At 31.6% G+C, this 18,681-nt stretch overlaps 2 protein-coding genes across 2 annotated transcripts; both read right to left on the bottom strand.

Moving 5' to 3' along the window:
• Positions 1–14,884: 14,884 nt before the first annotated feature.
• LOC124531777 lies at positions 14,885–17,697 on the bottom strand. The gene is made up of 3 exons (XM_047106302.1): positions 17,578–17,697; positions 16,513–17,339; positions 14,885–15,671 (listed from the first exon to the last, which is right to left on the bottom strand). The coding sequence occupies exons 1-3, from the start codon at positions 17,695–17,697 to the stop codon at positions 14,885–14,887; spliced, it is 1,734 nt and encodes a 577-aa protein (XP_046962258.1).
• Positions 17,698–17,899: 202 nt separating this feature from the next.
• LOC124531776 lies at positions 17,900–18,472 on the bottom strand. The gene has a single exon (XM_047106301.1). It carries the CDS (start codon positions 18,470–18,472, stop codon positions 17,900–17,902), a length of 573 nt encoding a protein of 190 aa, XP_046962257.1.
• Between the last annotated feature and the right edge of the window lie 209 nt (positions 18,473–18,681).

Raw genomic sequence — 18,681 nt, 5'->3', positions numbered from 1 at the left:
ACATCAGCCGTATATTTTCCTTTATCATAGAACAGGTAAGGTAGACATCGCAATCTACAATAGGTTGACCCAAAGGGCCTCTATAACAACTTCATAAGAGAATGTGAAATACGAAAATTACCGCTTAACTTAATACAGAGTATAGAATTGAGTGAATAGCTTCTAATACGTGATATTATCGTATAAAACTTTTAATCTTCCGTGAAAAAAAGATAAATGTGACTGGCGACGTAGATCACAGATGAAATAATTCTGATGTTGTTGTTTTGTGAGTATTGAAAACATGGTCACCTGTTTCATATCAATTTTATTTCAGTAATATTACAACAATGACCTTGGCTTGTTGCAGTAGCATCATCTGGAATCAGCACATATACTTTTATTCGAAAACAATTCTGGCCACTTATGTATCTATTGCATTGGATTTAACACTAATATATGTTTATAACATATGATATTTGTTTTCTTAAACATTTTCTCAAGGTTTTTTTCCGTATCATCGAACATGATATTAAATATGTGAATGAAAATTCAGCAGTGTTGGCACTGGTCTCGCGGTCTTCGTTTAAGATTGACGTCTAACCATAATAGATAAAGATTTTAATATATGACTCTTTGTTTTTGAAATCAATTTTCATTTTAATGCTATTATATCACGCCAACAAAATTTTATTGCACTTTCTGTTAATGTCTAAAGTCTACCTGTCTAAACAAAATTTAGCGGAACCAACTGCGTTCTTACTGAAAATAAGATTACGTTGTTATTACCGGCGTAAGCGATTACTTTTATAAAAGAGCATTCCTTATTTATCCTTTTAATTAACGACGGCGATGGCGTGGGGGCGGCAGTAGCCCAACGGATCAGTATTGGCTTGCGACTTATATCGCTAGGCTATCGATAAGCCGTCACGTTTATAATACTTTGACTTCAATTTGATAATCTCTTGAGGATTTTATATAGGTGATTGGGACTCTTGACCATTAAATTTTTTAATATATATCATCATTTTTAATATTTATGTTCCCTTACGTTTACTTTGTATTACTAGACTCACTACGTTTATAGAATTGGCTTTTATTAAATAATTATTTAAAAACATACAGATTTCATTTAGGAATGCAACGGGCAAACATACAACAATTCATTTTTATTAAATAAAATAGTGCGTAATTAAAGAAGAAATAATACTGTTGTAGGTAATGTAAGATTTTTTTATTTCTTTCAATAACATTAATGTTATATGAAACACTTCTATGTAAGTGTCTGTTCTGTGCGGCTAGTAGGCGATAATATTGTGGAAGTTTATTTAGAGAGCGGAAGGTTCCTTTATTAGCCCAACAGATTATCCCACCCGTTATTGCGTGCCGCCATTAACTATCGAAACTTCTCTTTGTCTTTATGAACAATTTCTCCTTTATTTATCTTTGTGTGACGTTTAGTTACATGGTTTTAAAAAAAGTAAATGAAAATGTATGGATACGGAATATATATCGAAGTAGAAATATCTGCTTCAATATTATTTGAGAATAAATAAAAATTTTAACAAAAAGAAAAACCGACTTCAAACAAAACACTATTTTAAAACAAATGAATATGCACGAAAAAGTAATAAAAATAATTGCGTATTCAACATATTTTTAGAGTCTTCCTAAGTTAAATGAAATGAAAAATATTAGACTACTTAAAAGTCGATTAACGATTATATCATGTAGTTATAGTTATTGGTATATTTGGAGCCGGTGTCAGCCACGGTGCCCTTGCCCCAACAAACAAAAGAAAGAAGCGATACGAGCCCCTTGATTGATCCAGTATATTATTGTGTAAAAGGTAATCTGTAAAAAATATATTTGTTAAGGTATTCTCATATTGTTTTTCGATAGATATACTGTAGGGTTTTATTGGCTGACACCGACTCCAAATATAACAATAATTATAACTACATGATATAATCGTTAATCGACTTTTAAGTAGTCTAATATTTTTCATTTCATTTAACTTAGGAAGACTCTAAAAAATATGTTGAATACGCAATTATTTTTATTACTTTTTCGTGCATATTCATTTGTTTTAAAATAGTGTTTTGTTTGAAGTCGGTTTTTCTTTTTGTTAAAATTTTTATTTATTTTTTGATTTTAAGTGAAGCTGATGTTGAGTAACTATTTTTTTTAATATGGATAGATTAAGCGTTCCGTTTATATGAGTCAGAAACTACTTCCAGGACAATTTCAAAGGAAACTTGCGAATAAAGCAAAAATAGACTTTCGAAAATGCGGATTTAATACGTCACGCGGCGTAAACTACAAGGATCCCTCGAAAGAGCTGTAATCGAACTGAGCAAAAAAACTTTGAAAAAGACCAACTATATTTCGTACATCATATGACATCACATCACATACACAAAATTTGATTAAAGATAGTAAGAAATTCTGCCCCATATAGCACCCTAACTGCGAGCCGTATAGGAGTTCCATCACTACATAGTATAAAACAAAGTCGCTTTCTCTGTCCCTATATCTTTAAATCTACGCAACGGATTTTGATGCGGTTTTTTTTAAAAGATAGTGTGATTCAAGGGGAAGGTTTGTGTATATAATAAATGAACAATATAGTAAAGAAACACTGATAATTTTAGAAGTTTGCGATGTGATGTCGTAAATAAAAAAATTCTGTAATATATTTAGTATCAGTATTGCACCCGTGCGAAGCCGGGGTGGGTAGCTAGTTGATTATAATATTCGACTATGAACATAACCACATTACGGAAGGTGACTCAAATATCCAAATAACCTATAAATAAAAGATTCGACTGAGTATCGCTAACGTGCTCCTCAGAATTGTTCCGTTCCCTTCCGTTCCGTTACTTTGTCATGGATCCTGTGCTCAGAACCTTACCAAACTTTCACCAAATTAACCTTGAAGTATATATTTTATAATAAAAACAGAATTATCAAAATTGGTTAACGTGATTTTCAGTTATTCACCTATTTGTCGCGCATATACATAATGCAAATTTAAGATTTATGTCGTTTTCATATGGATACCATCATCGGAAAAAAATAAAAAAAAATGGGACCCCACGGGAAGCACTACCTTTCAAACAAAAAAAAAATTATCATAATCGGTCCACCCAGTGAAAAGTTATGAGGTAACAAACATAAAAAAAAAATACAGACGAATTGATAACCTCCTCCTTTTGGAAGTCGGTTGAAAAATATACATTAACCATTATCAACGTAACAGACAGTAATCATTAAAAAAATAAAAAAATTCAGAATCAAATGTCAATCGGTAACCACCAGGTCATAAGGTAACCACGATATACAAAAGAGTTACTTATCATATTAAATGATAATAAAATAAAATTGTTCCCAGTAGGAATTAAGAAAATGTAAATAATATAGTTTTACTACTACTATACTATGTTATAAACATCTTTATGATATCCAAAAGCCTTCGATTAATTTCTTATGCAATTATTTATTTATATATTATATAATATATATGTTAAGGAGTTCGAAGCAGAATTTATTTAAAAAAAACAATTAACTTACACTTTATGAAATCGTTTTATAACAAAATAAAAATAAAATAAAAAATCATGTTTCCACTTAATTACATAAATTCAATACCAAATTAATACACCAGCTATATAAACAAAAATACTTTCAGCTACCGTTCTGAACTAAGCCTATGAGCAGAATGCCCTTTAATTGGGCGTAAGCCTCCTCCTTTTTTTATTTTTTTTTAATTATAGAAGTGATTTTCCTTAAATATATATTATAACTATAAATATCAGGCTAAAAGCGATGAATACCCTAAAATAACAATAAATTATCATAATGAGTGTATATAGTCTAATATATATTTTTTTTATTTGCACAAACATTTTAGAATAGAATAACTTATCAAAGCACTCTTTGGGCATCGAATTCAATGAAAATGTTAACATTTTGATATAAACAGAAGTGATTTTTTTTAGAAACGATGTATCTATTTGATTCAGTTACTTCACACATTCAGTTAATATACACGGGTAAACATTAGAGCACCCGGGCCTCATAATGGTTAGTAGGAACATATTATGTAAATAGAGTATTAACTGGTCTTTGCATTTTAATTAGAAAGCTACAACCACAGATTTAGTTATCTATGATTTTTTTTACGTATGTACGATTGCACGTAAAGAACACTTCTTTCAACATTATCGTAATAAGATTATCAAATTATTTTTTATTATGCATATCTATGTGACACATAAATTTAAATCACAGAAATAGTGTATTTAAGTACACATTTATTAGTATGAATGCTGCAAACAAGTTTTAAAATACATGAATATAAACGAAGAAAGTAATCCTACGAATAAACGGTATACTTTAAGTATTTCGTGCTGGGGTTTTAAATGCAGCAAGTTTAATAAGGTTTAACCGCGTGATTGCGCGCATCGCTTCAACTATCGTTAATGAAGTAACTGCTCAATTTTTACGGTCTCACCTCAGTAATATCACGAAACCCAAAGTTTCTATACAATACTCTAAAGAGTGGAACTTCAGTAGGTAGGGAAAGTTTGTAATTGTTCTTTGTAATAAAAATGTTCTAAATTTTTTTATATTTGATTTCATATTTTTAAGCATGTAAAAAGTGAACTTAGTAAGTGAACTTAAAAAGTGATTGATACTATAAGTATTTGTTTCATTCATTCATTCATTGAGATATATATTTATTCCATATATTGTGATGGCAAATTCGCCCTGGGACATATCTGGATCATTCACATTTCACATCAAAAACCATTACAACAAATGGACATAACAAAATTGGCGTATAGAAAAGTTTTATGTGATTTTTGGTAGTCCTACTCAATCTGACTCTGTAATTAGGTCACTGAACGACCTGACCACACCAAAACTAGAGACTAAGTCCGGGTTGAACATAAAGTAAGAGATCTTATCATTTTGGAACTTTACAGCGAGGAATCGCCCTGAGCGCTTGTCACTGATTTTACTGTCTCAATGGTATTTTAAAATTCAGCGTGGCTTTTTTTAAATCTCTACTTAGAAATCAATTATTCAAGCTTATCCTGCACGATTCTTATTTATGAGATAATTTTGGTTTGCATTTATTACTATCGAAAATATTAATTTGTGATCTTTAAATTCCTAGAATTTTGATATTTTAAAGGCCAAAAGAGATTAAACGTCGAAGGGGATATCAAATACAGTAGTTAACTTTTTCGGTAAGTAATATTGTATATTTTTAATCATTGAAATACAAATAGAATTTAAAATGCATTAGTGCTGTAAAAAATATTTAAATTCTTTTATTTATTCAAAACGTATTCAAAGAGGACGCGGTTTGTCGCTTTTATGCTTAACGGAGCATCATTATGCGGGAATTTATACGAAAACTATGTTTTTAAATATATTAACTAATGCTTCTTTACAATAACGTAAAATTTACATTCTTAACTAATGTCGAATGTTTTATTGCACTTGGCCGTGTAGGTTCGATGTTTTAAGCGTCGTGAAGGTAAAGGTGAAGGTTAAACTTCGTGTGGAAACTTGCATATGTCTAATTTCAATGAAATTCTTCCTATATATCAACCTAACCGCTTTGGAGCAGCGAGTTGGAGTAGCTTCAAATTTTTATCTTCAAAAGAGAAGGAGGCCCAATATTGTAATATATACAGGCTGCTACTTTACTTTTTTATTTTAAGTGGTATTAACCTAACCTAATCATTATCTGTACCGCTATACTATAATATTATAAATGTTAATGTTACTCAGTCTGTCGCTCATCCACGAACAAACCAATGAACCTAATTTGATGAATTTTTTTATGAAGCAAATTTGAACTTCAAGAAAGAACATAGGTTACTTTTTTCCTAATAACATAATCAAATTATTACAACTCTGTAATCTTAAATGTAATGAATATGAAGGTGATGCTGATCGATTTCATGAACAAAATAGGTTATGAGTTGAGTAACGTATATCAGGAGTAATGCTCTGAAGATAACGGCGTACCTGTGCGCACTCTTCATCCAGGGCTCCGGGGAGTCCTACACGACGCCCCACTTCCTTCAGGTGAGGGAAGTGCCCAAAGCGTTTTTCCAGCGAGGAAAAAAAGTTAGGTGGCATATCACGGTTGCACGTGAAAGCGATCCCGCGGCGTCCACTGAATAGATGTAGAGGGTGCCGCTGGATTTTTTAGTGGGTATTCCGGTGTACCAGGGCACACGCGCCGTCCAGAGTACCGGGGAGCCCCACATACCCACCACTATCATCAACGTGGGGGAAGCGCGTAACGCATTATTCCAGCAACAAAAAATGTAGGTCGTATATGGTGGTATGTTAAAACCAAATTTTCTTGGTGATAGGCCTATGTGCAATTTCAACCACACTCATCATATATTCTAACGTCAAACAGCAATATATAATATGTTTGTGCTTCATTTTGAGGTTGAGTGACCCAGTATTAAGTGTTGTAGGCTCATTGGTGATAAATGAATAATATTTGTTACACTTGGAGGTACCATTTGCTAGTTCGATAACGTATATAAACACTGAATTTTACCTGTAAGCTTTCCCTCTAAATCAAGGTTGAAGTCGACTAATCCTTGAGTCGAATAATAATAATTATCATACCCTTATTCAATCGTCTACGCAAAATTCCGCATGAAATTTATGTAAAAATTATATTCGTAAAGCTATAAATTATTTGTAATTGTAGTTTCGAATCATCGATACACGTGTAAGTGAATATATATTATTTTAAACGAAATATAAATTTAAAATAATAAAGCATGCGTGTGTAACTGTAAAAAAATACAACAAATAATTGCTCCCGCAGTTCGTTTGCATCGAAATTTTCTCCTGCCTTTTGTTGGCATTTATTTACGTTGAAAAGAAGATAATGAAATTGTTGAGAGGGATTTGTCCGTATGAAATTAAAACATTTCAAATTCCTCTTACATTGTACAATGTACACGCTATGAAATTTAACTAAAATATTACGTAGTATTTTTAATTTAGTTAATTTAAAATTTCTTTATACTTTGGGAGGTTTCAGCGACTGACACGTACTTGAGTCATAAAATAGTACCTCACATTTAATTAACGTTCAAAATGTTGATACGAAGAAATTACTTATTTTTTCAATCTTTTTGGTAAAGTTGAGAAGCATATTCCATTGGGCACTGACAATTAATATGTAAAAATCACACCATACACTGTCAAAATGTTCAATCATTTGATGTAAAATGTTAAGTTCCCTACCCTGTAATTCGACTGGCCTGCTCACCATTCAAAACAGAACTCAGTATAATAAGTAGTATTGATGTTTCGAGGTAAAATAAATAAGAACAAACCAAGACAGCATGGATCGGTTAAAAAAATGCTAAAAGCATTTGTTCGTCGAGTTGCAATTATGATACTTATCGAATTATTTGAATTGAGATTAGCGAAAATTGATTTTAAATTATGTTTAACAATTTTCCATGTCGATTTTTATATTCTGCGAGACATCACGCGGTTGTAGTGGTTTTCACGAACTTGAGTGGTACGACATACGCATACGATCACATAAACGAGGTAATTAACCTATAATTAATATTATTAAACATCCATTGAGTGTCTATTAAGTAAAACAAATAATATTGTATATGAAATAGACTATACAAATATCGCGCTTAATATATTGCCTGTGGCAGTATTCGTGTTTTAGAGGTTAGAAATCACTGTTTCGGCGTTAAAAAGTAAATATTTTTTAAAGCAAATTTCATTAAAAATGGTTCAGTGGTTTTGCTTTGAAAGAGCAAAAGACATACTTATAATAGTAGTACATAGTGATTTTTATTGAAAACTTTATCGATAATGCGAAATTTTTAGTTTAAAGTAGTAAAAAATATAATCATTATATAATACTCCTATAAACACCGTAACTCTCTCTAGCGTAGCTCAGAAAAGTTCAGCAAGTAAACATAATAGGTTATGATAATATTGGCTGGAATAAATCACGCAGAATAAACAAAAACCTCATTACACGACTTATTTTTGATACACACCTCTCCATTAACCATATCTTTACACTTTTATGAAAAGTATGTTATATTTTATATTGCCATATGCAAGATAACAATAGAATTAAAATTAAGGAATTAAATATGTACAACTAAAAATTTAAAACAATTATTGTACAAATCATGACTGTGTGGAATGTTGCCAATTCTTGATGGTCATTTCTACCTTGAATCTTAATCTAATCCCCGGGGAAAAAATGAACCAGCCCTCGTGTCACCAGTGGTAGCAATAATAATAGTTAGAGGTTTTATACTTTTAATGGAGAATTTGCACTACTACTGTTAGGTAAAGTGTCTCAACAGTTTTTATATGCATAAATATTCTGTCATAGATTCACGTGATTTTAAATTGTTCATGTATGTCCCGTCACGTATTTTACGTAATGACATTAATTATTCATTAGGCTCGACCTCATTTCTAGAGTACTCACTTCAGGTATATGTTTGAACGTACCGTGTTATGCTGTTACTTGTATAGCTTTAAGCTCAGGAAATATAAACGGTCATTCATACACAAAGCTACTTGACAAGGCACTAGATTAAGTGCTGAGATAGAACAGGTCAGGTTTTTACCTGATCTTTAGGTTTTGTGTTTAAGCCCTTGAAACACTATAAATATTTGAGCCCGGAGGTTGGAAATTGATAGTTTAGCATGCGTCGGAAAATTATGAATAGTTCTCGATCTTGTGCCTGGATTTTTTTCAGATCACGAAACTGAGAGCTAGAGCTAGAGAGAAAGATGTTGTGCTTTTGTTTGCAATTTTTTTTGTCTTGCGGTCATGCTGTTCCAATGCGGGTTGGTGGAATACACATGTGGCAGAATTTCTATGATATTTGTTACATGCAGGTTTCTTCACGATGTTTTCCTTCACCGCTGAGTACGAGATGAATTATAAAGACAAATTAAGCACATGAATCAGCGGTGCTTGTCTGGGTTTGAACCCGCGATCATCGCTTAAGATGCACGCGTTCTAACCACTGGGCCATGTCGACTCAACTAACTGTGTCCTCTGCGGTTGCCGAAATTACTTATTTATTATACTAATTTTGAGTAGTGCTTTCGTTATAATATAAAAATAATAATAGTATATGCTATTTGAAAAACCTATTTTTTGTATATTTTTACTGCTTGGAATAAATTTTATGCTTATAATTATAAATTTGAAACTTATGGGTAGAATGATTTAGTAAAAAAATTGACTATTAAATTTTTAAAATAAAATGAAATATTGAATATTGATATCTAAGATATTCTGTTAATGGTTTTATAACTAAGGCCTGAGCTTATTTATTTAGGAAATAAAACAAAATAACAAAGATTAAACAAAGTCAAGTTTTAATCGGGGAAGATGTTAAAAGTATTTTGATTCCGAAAATTAGTCCAATATTGACATTCGTTTTAAATAAAGTATTAAAAATGTTTTATTTTGTACAACTATAATTTTTATATGATAGAATGTTTATAATTCAACAAGAACCAATAACTTCATGAAATGGTCACAATTTTGGATAATCAAAGAACATTATTTAAATATTTGACTAATTTAATCATTCGGAACAAAATGAATTCTCCGGGATATTTGCGATAGCTTTTTGTATAAAAGATTCCCTGGGCTTCATTTTGTTCCCTTATTGTTAATAAGAATAATGTAACGGGTATTGTTACAAGAAAATGCCGATTCTATTATGAAACGAAAATACAAAAACTCGGAAGTTGAATAAATTCATACGTACGTTTATTTTTAGTGATTGCATATTTGCTTTTAACATTTGTAATAATTTCAGTTATGAATAATTCATTAATTTTAATTGTGTTTCACATAAATATTGAAATGACATTGCAAAAATATAAAGTGTTATTCTTCACTTTATGAGGTTTGAACATTTGAAAGCATTCAGTTGCTCATGATTTCTTTCAAATTGAGAAGTCAATACTTGTAAATCATCAACAAAATGATATAATATTAAGTACGGAATCAAATTTATTATATTTCTCTATGAAAATTGCATTAATTTAGTAAAGTGTTAATTTATTTGATTTAGGTTTATCTAAGCTCATCAATATAGGAATTATAAAATACCTTTTATCCTTTTTATTCATTACGGTGGTTTTATTTCGTTAATTATAACAATTAAGAGCGACTTAGCATATCTTAAATAATGAGCTAGTTAGGAGCCGAGCCAAGTACCTGGCGGCCCTCATTACCAACCTAATTTAAACACGGACCAAGTATACAGTATGCATTAACGTTTTAGCTGATGTAGAATTATCTATGGTTATGTTACATACATAAAAGTACATCTGGGCCATTATGTCCAGGCTATGTATTTTAATTAGATATTTTACCGGAAAAGCTTATTTCTTCAGTATCGTCGTAAAACCAATTAAGGTTTTTTTTAAGATGGATTCATTAATCGATACAACTAGGGTACACTTAATTCAAGTGGCAATCCACAAACATTCTTATGGAGCGATTGGCATTAGGCAAGCTACCGCTGTGAAAGTATGCCAGATTATTTTATCATACACTGATATTACCGACCCAACCCTGGATTTATTAGATATAATAATGTTAATGATGATTCTTTAGTATTAAATAAAACTATTATATTTTACTTGTGTGCGAATTGTTCTATACGAATTATAAGTTGTGTGAATTTGTGCACATGTGTAAATTATTATCGAAGTGAATTAGTACGTGTCATTGATGCTAGTGCTTACAATATATGTTTGTGTATTTGAGACGATTTTGTGTATAAGAGTAAAAGACAGCAAAAAATACAAATTAGATTTAAGTTTATTTTAGTAAACTAATAATAATACATTTGATGTGTAGTAGTATTTTTTAGATTGAAATTTGTAATACATTTTTTTTACAAAGTACGAATTGAGCTTGGCAATGACCAATAGGGTAAGTATGTAATGAATTTTCTGTCTGTACAGATAAAATTTTATGTACATCGAAATTCAATTTTTATCACATAGTGAAATATGTGTTATAGTATTATATTCCTTATATGTTTGCTTTGAAACATGTCAGGGCGAATATACAGTTGTTGGGTGCTGCTTACTTAATATTCTAGTTTTTTAATTGTCTCATGTAGTCCAGCAGTATTTTCCAAAATTATTTTTATTCACATGTATGATAAAATAAGAGTAAGTTGAAGTTAAAGTTAGTTGTTTTTTTGTATAATTTCTTATGAAAGTTTTATATTTTTTAAGTAAGTTTTTTTTTATCGTTTTTGGTTGATAAAATATATATTATCATAGAAAATGCTCCAGAGCGAAGCCTCATTCAAACTAAAACTAAAGTAAGTAACAGCCCGTCAATTTCCTATTGCTGGACTAAGGCCTCCTCGCCTATTAAGGAGAGGGTTTGGAACATATTCTCCACCACGCTGTTACCAATAAAACTAGTCTGTTATAAAATATTACAACAACTATCGTATTAAAATATGCATGTGGACTTAGTATAATTTTCGCAAATATAACGTTTCATTCATTTCATTATTTACATTCGGTAATTAAAAATGGATTCACTGTGAATATTCGGAACAAAGAGAAACTTCGTTGAGTGCGCGTCACGTAATTTCTGGGATTACGACAATTTTCGAAAATTCTTGTGATGAATAAATAAAACCCTTTAAAAAAATATCACAACGTGCTGGTATGTCGTGCAGAGATGAATTATTCCATGTATGTGATTATTGAAAAAGATTTACTACCGAGTTTCTGCTACATTACGAAGCTGTAATGTTACATTTAAAATTAACGTAAAATAACGATGAAAAAGTTCTTGTGTAACTACATTTAAATATCTTAATGAAATTTTCTAAATATAGTATTTTTTGTGCTATGTAAAAAAATACACTCACTACCAGTCTTAACTTCGCACGAATTAAATAAGGATTTTTCTCTATGCTATTTTTTAAACTATAAGATACAGTCCCCGTACCACATGCCCCAAATATGTTATTAAATGTTAATATTTCAAAAAATTCACTGTGTTCATTAAATTAAAATAAATTTGTCGTTAAGTATTCCGCTTGTTTCTTGTAGTTATATATCATTTAGTTATCTATAAGAGTTATATATTAAAGGTATAAAAAGCTTTATGTTTTAAGTAAACATTTCGAATTACAACAATCTAACGTGGTCTTTTTATTTTTATATGTTAAAGTTTCAAAGGCAGTTGATTTGAAATAATATAAAAGCTGGATTAAAATCGGATCATTAGAAATTATTCAAACAAAAATAAACCTTATTGTCATATAATTATATTTACAAATTGTAAATTACTGTTACATGTCATTATTACTCTTTATCTGAACCATAATATACCCTAAAAATCTACTCACTATACCTTCTAATATCATGATCGTGCTAGAAATATGTCAGCCAAAAAAAACAAACTTTATTTTAAGGAGTATGAGTGTATTCCCACTGGTCCGTTCCGTCAACGACCAGAACCATCGCGGGTCGTGCACGTAGCGTCAACAATTCTCGGTGGAAATATTTTCCCGGTTTCAATATGGTCCGTGAATCACATACAACGATCTTGGTTGCTGACGGAATGGTCTAGCGGGCATAGTCTTTTTCGGCACCGGCAATCGGCATTTAGTATGAGAAAGAAAATATAAACAGCATAATTTTAGAGTTTCCTATCTCTGATAGATAAAAGGAACTCTTATACATTCACTCTTTTGTCCGACTGTTTGTTGGTCTGTTGGCCAAGAAATGCCTAGAGTTTCGACTTATTTCGATTAAATTAATATAAATACCACTAAGTCTACATAATCAGATGATGTGGTCGTTTATGTCGTATTTCCTGTTAATTCGCAGACGGAATTGAATCCTATAGATAAGTTTTCCTTGACCTAGGTTTTGAAACATTAACTTTGTGAAGAAGCAATATCTTGTAGTATAAATATACAAAAAAAACGAACATAGTAAATTTGTTAGAAAATCAGTGTATCTTTCAATATTATTTGTTGGTACGGAACGCTCAGTGCACTTTTTTATGCTACGAGATAAGGATACAGCACGTTATCCACGCTTACGTTACGCTGTTGAAACGTTCTAGTTGCCATAGTAGTCAGTGTCAGGCTTCCAATTCGCTATCGCAGCAATACTCATATTCTCCATCAACAGCGCATCCTTCAACTCTGCTCTATTTAATGGAGCGTTTTAATTTTTTATATTTTACTCATAATCACACTCTTCTTTCTGGAGATAATTTACTCCCCATTCGACTTCATTCTATATTAATTCCTATACCGCTCTTCCTGTTGACAGACGTGCACAATCACTTATTTTATTTAAAACCATCTTGAAACAAAAAAAAAAACATGTCAAAACTACATTTCATTTTTGCTGAATCCGGAAACAGATATGATTCATGAGTATATTTCCATTGGTGTAATCTCGAATGAAGAATTTACTTCGAGCTCAAATGATTCTTGATTTGTTCGTTTATAAATTGTTCCATTATGTAATTATTTACAAATAATCAAAAATGAATAACAAAATATATATTTTAAAATGTAATTTTGTAACTAATGCCCAGCGCAGTGGGTGAACATAGCTAGTAGTTCATATGCGATAAATTTTAAAAATCAATACGAGTAGATAGTTTGAAAATAATTTTCACTGTTCATGACTTCTACTAAAGTTTCATTTTAAAGTGAATTGTAGAGCACAAAAGAGCGCTGTCTGTTTGCGGAAATCTCTAGAATTATAAAGAAATATTCTTTAGAGTGGAAAGTCCGATCTTGTTGCGTCCGTTCCGTGCCATCGTTTATTTATGTCTAAGTTAGTTTCATTGTATTCGAAAATAGTTCCTCCTTGAATGTTTTTGTGAACATTTCAAATAGGTATTTAAGTCACGAATCATCAGTAAAGTCATACGATATTTCTAATCTTCGTTGGGTTACTAGCGCTATGACATATGTAAATGATATGAATTTTCGTCTAAGGTTCAAATTTAAAAAGCTTTATTTTATGGACGGTCAGAATTGCGATTAAACGAAAAAGTGTCATTTTTTCTACTATTCATAATAGCAGCTTATTAAATTTCAGAAATATTCGATTCATTTCATTCTATTTTCGATTAATCTCTTAATAAAAGTACGCCATTCAACCTTAAGTAAGATATTCATAAATTATTCTTCCATAAATATACATTTTGTATTAAGATTAAAAAAAAGATATATAATAAATGTTATAAGTAAACATCTATAAAATAAAAGTCTGTTTCAATTAATGAAGTATATTTAAACAATGAATTAATACAATAATAATATTTAAGGCCTTTTGGTGAAGGAAATACTGTTTTAAGCCACGTTGCCATTGCGGTTTGGCGGATATACATATTTAAACAAAACTTCCGACAAATGCAGTTTAGCTTTACCACAGAGCGCGAGATTAAACGCTTAGATAAAATCTCGTAAAAGTTAGCGCCAATTACTTGAAATGTAGTCAAACCTATTATACGAGACTGTATCGGACTTATCTATTGGGTAATGGTTTGATTGATACAATCAATTAAATTTATTTGAATTAAATAAATATGAGGTCGATGACCTTATAAATATTTTTACTGAAAGTTGTAGGATATTACTTTATTTCAGCAGTAATTAAATTCTAATTGGTAGCAGGGTATCGTGCAAGAAAGGCATTGATATAAATAAATAAGCAACACCATAGAATTATGGTTTTATTACGAATAAAATTAGACACATTTAAAAAGACATTACATGTCATTAATTTACTTTTAAATATTATATGTCATTCACGCCCTCTCTCAAGACAATACGTAATCGTTTAAATAGTTCGGCATTCTTCGCTCTCGTGTTGAACGACGTTCTTTAAATGACGAACTCGTGGAAGGAAGTTCATGAGGTTGATTATATTCAATAGATTCTTGATTAGGAATAGGATTTTCATCTTGAATATTTTCAGAATTTTGCATTTCATTATTTTCATTACAATCTTCTAAATTTTCTGGTAGTGGAGCTAATTGTCTGTTAGAGATTGTAGTTTCTCTTCCATCTGACAATCTGACATGCGAATATTGGGGATTGGGCTGGAGTAACTCTACCTCTTCAACTATAGGATCGTACTTGGTAGCTCTTACGTTCCTTTTCATTAAAACAGGTCCTAGATTTAACATCCAAGAAGGAAATGATTCGCCGTTTGAAGTTCTTCGGCCATGGTTGAACATTCTTTCGTGAGGAGTTACATTAGTACTAGTACATAAAAGTGACCTGATGGAGTGTAAAGCCACTGGTAAAGCTTTTTCCCAATCTGATATCTCCATATCTTTAGATCGGAGGTATAATTGTATGTTTTTCCAAAGAGTTCCATTAAGTTTTTCAACTTGTCCATTCCCCTGGGGATTATATGGAGTTGTTCGACTGCAAGCTATCCCAAGAGAGTAAAAAAATTGATCCAATTGTTCAGACATAAATGTCGCTCCTCTGTCGGAGTGTACATAAAGCGGAGTGCCAAACATAAAGAAAAGATCCTTCAAACATTTAATTACAGTCGTTGCAGTCATATCTTTGCAGGGATAAGCGAATGGAAATCGGCTGTAATCATCAATAAGTGTTAACATGTAATTATTTTGCGTGTTAGACGGTAAAAAATCCCTTAAAATCTATGTTCAATCGTTCAAATGGAGAAGTAGCTTTTATGAGTTGATATTTATTTTTATTAAAACGATTGATTGGCTTGATTTCAGCACACACTCTGCAGGAAGTAGTTATAAGTTTAATGTCATTGATAGAGTATGGAAGGTTTTTCGTCCTTACCCTGTGTGCTAATCTTGTTACACCAGGGTGACAAAGAAGTTCGTAAATTTCTTTCAACTTACTATTATCAAAATTAATATGAGCACATACTCTAGATAGAGCGTCAGCCACTGTATTATCCTTACCAGGTCGATAAATAATTTCAAATTTAAAACTGGAAAGTTCAAGCCTCCATCTTTCAATTTTCTCATTTTTTATTTTGCTTGAATGTTTTTGATTGAACATGAATACTACAGACTGTTGATCAGTTAAAAGCAAGAAATGTCTACCCATTAAATAGTGCCGCCATTTACGCAGAGATTCAACAATTGCACTTGCCTCCTTTTCTATAGAAGAATGTTTGCACTCAGACTCAGTTAAAGTGCGTAAAAAAATGCAACTGGACGACCGTTTTGAGAGAGTGTAGAAGCAATGGCAAATTCAGATGCATCCGTTTCTACCATGAATGTTGCATTTTCGTCGACCACTACCAAAATAGATTTACAAACATCTGACTTTAAAGAGTTAAAACATGTAACAGCAGGAACAGCATAAACAGCATAAAACCAGGAGGGTTTAAAGGAAAATGCTTAATACCAATAAGTGGTCTGATCTTCTGAGAAAAAAATTTTGGATCCACTTGGAATAGTGAGCAAATAAACCTAAAGTCCTTTTTAAGGTTGGTAAATCCGTAGGAGTTGGAAGATCCAGTAGTGGTTTAAGACGGTCATTGTCAGGTTTAATCGTATTATTGTGTATTGAGTATCCTAAAAGATTTATAGAGTCGCTTCCAAAGACACATTTACTTTCGTTTAGAGTTAATTTGTATTTCTTAACTGCATTCATAAATTCATTAAGTTTTCTATCGTGGTCATCTTTACTCTTACCACAAACAGTGACATCATCTAAATATGCGAACGTTCCTGCTAATTTTTCTGTATCGATAATGTATTGTAATGTTCGCTGGAAGACCGCGACACCGTTTGTTACCCCAAAAGGTATTCTTGTAAATTGATAAAGTTTACCACATGTTTCGAATGCTGTATATTGTCGTTCAGATGACAAAATTGGTACCTGGTGATAAGCGCTTTTTAGATCGATTTGGCTAAAATAATTAAATTTTGCAACCTTTTCAATTATAGACTCGATGCTAGGTAGAGGAAATGCATCTAGTTCTGTAAATCTGTTTATGGTAAGCGAATAGTCAATAACAAGCCGTTTTCGGTGTATACCACCTCCTGTAACTAATACTTGTGCTCGCCATGGAGATACGCTGGGCTCAATGACGCCTTCTACTAGTAATTTAGATATTTCATTATTTATAAATTGTAAATCGTCTTCAGAGTAACGTTTGGATTTTATAGCTATTGGTCTAATATTAGGAGATAAATTACTAAATAAAGTTGCAGGAGGAACTGATGCTTCTATAATATTGCAGACTTTCAGGGGTCCTTGGTTACCTCCAAACTGAAATTCAAGCACTGAATGATTTTGTAACAAGTCATGCCCTATAATAAGGTCTGCGCAAAGATTGTTTACAATTAAGAGGGGCTGACTTTTATAGATGTTGCCCTATTTTGATTGTCGCTACACAGGAACCTTCCACAAAAGATATGTGATTAAGTGAGGCTAAAGTTATGGCCTGCTTACATGGATTCTTTTTCAGACGTATTGTTTGCGCTAAAGAACCGCTTACGAAACTTACGGAACAACCAGTATCAATAAGTGCATCAGCTTTGTAATCGTTAATTGTTACTGATACCGTAGGTCTTTTTAAGCTAGAAGGTGAGGCCGCAGAAAATCGTAGCAACTTCCACAGGTGCATCTTCTTTTACAACATAGTTAAGTGTTTCTTTATTACTACGGCAGACATTAGCGAAATGACCTGTTTTGGAGCAAAGTTGGCAGGTGGCATTACGAGCAGGACACTTAAATCGTTGATGAATGCTTCCACCACAAAAGAAGCACTGCTTCTTTCTTGAATAATTTGCTATAGCTAAGTTTTGTTGAATTGGCGTTTCTTTATCCTACTTAGAAAGAGCATTTAGATTAAAAGAATTATTATTAATATAGGCTCGAGAATTTCGTTCGGCTGTTTCTAAAGCAATCGCTTGATTTAGGGCTTCATCTAAACTTAAGGTAGTGTTTTCTAAGAGTCTCTGTCGTATTGTTTGGGATGTGATCCCAGCAACAAATGCGTCACGAATGTATTCATTCTTATATTCTTCAGGAGTCGCGGCTTTAAAATTGCAATCATGTGCTAATAATTTCAGTGCGTGTACGTATTCTGTAATAGTTTCATCCTGTTTTTGTTTTAGAGCAACTAAAGTATATCGAGCAAAAATTTCATTTTTAGGCTTTAAATATATGTGATCTAATAATGATAAGGCATGCTCGTAGGATTTATAATCGCGTATATAGGAGTACACGGTAGGAGATAGATGATTTATTAATAATTTAAGTTTCATTTCATCAGTTTCGTTACAAGCTTCTTCTGAGATAAAGTTCATGAATGTATACCTCCAGTGTGACCATCGCAAATCTGCAGATGCCGTATCAGGTTCGACATTAAAAGTTTCAGGACGAAGATATCTTGACATGGTTGATATATAAGATGGCATAGAATATTCTTCTGACATTGATATTAATTATTCGTAATAAATTGATATAAATAAATAAGCAACACCATAGAATTATGGTTTTATTACGAATAAAATTAGACACATTTAAAAAGACATTACATGTCATTAATTTACTTTTAAATATTATATGTCAGGCATCACCACCTACCAAGAAACTGATTAGGTAT

This window comes from Vanessa cardui, chromosome 8 (assembly GCF_905220365.1).
Source record: "Vanessa cardui chromosome 8, ilVanCard2.1, whole genome shotgun sequence".
In the NCBI taxonomy this organism is placed as follows: domain Eukaryota; kingdom Metazoa; phylum Arthropoda; class Insecta; order Lepidoptera; family Nymphalidae; genus Vanessa; species Vanessa cardui.
Note: the sequence above shows the minus strand (reverse complement) of the source record. Positions and strands in the feature narration are given on the sequence as shown.

Coding starts and splice junctions, on each gene's coding strand:
- LOC124531777 (XM_047106302.1), bottom strand. CDS start 17,697: ATGCACCTGTGGAAGTTGCTACGATTTTCTGCGGCCTCACCTTCTAGC. Junction 17,340..17,577: donor TTATTGATACTGGTTGTTCC/GTAAGTTTCGTA, acceptor CTTGAATTTCAG/TTTGGAGGTAACCAAGGACC. Junction 15,672..16,512: donor TTATTTGCTCACTATTCCAA/GTGGATCCAAAA, acceptor TGATGATTACAG/CCGATTTCCATTCGCTTATC.
- LOC124531776 (XM_047106301.1), bottom strand. CDS start 18,472: ATGTCAAGATATCTTCGTCCTGAAACTTTTAATGTCGAACCTGATACG.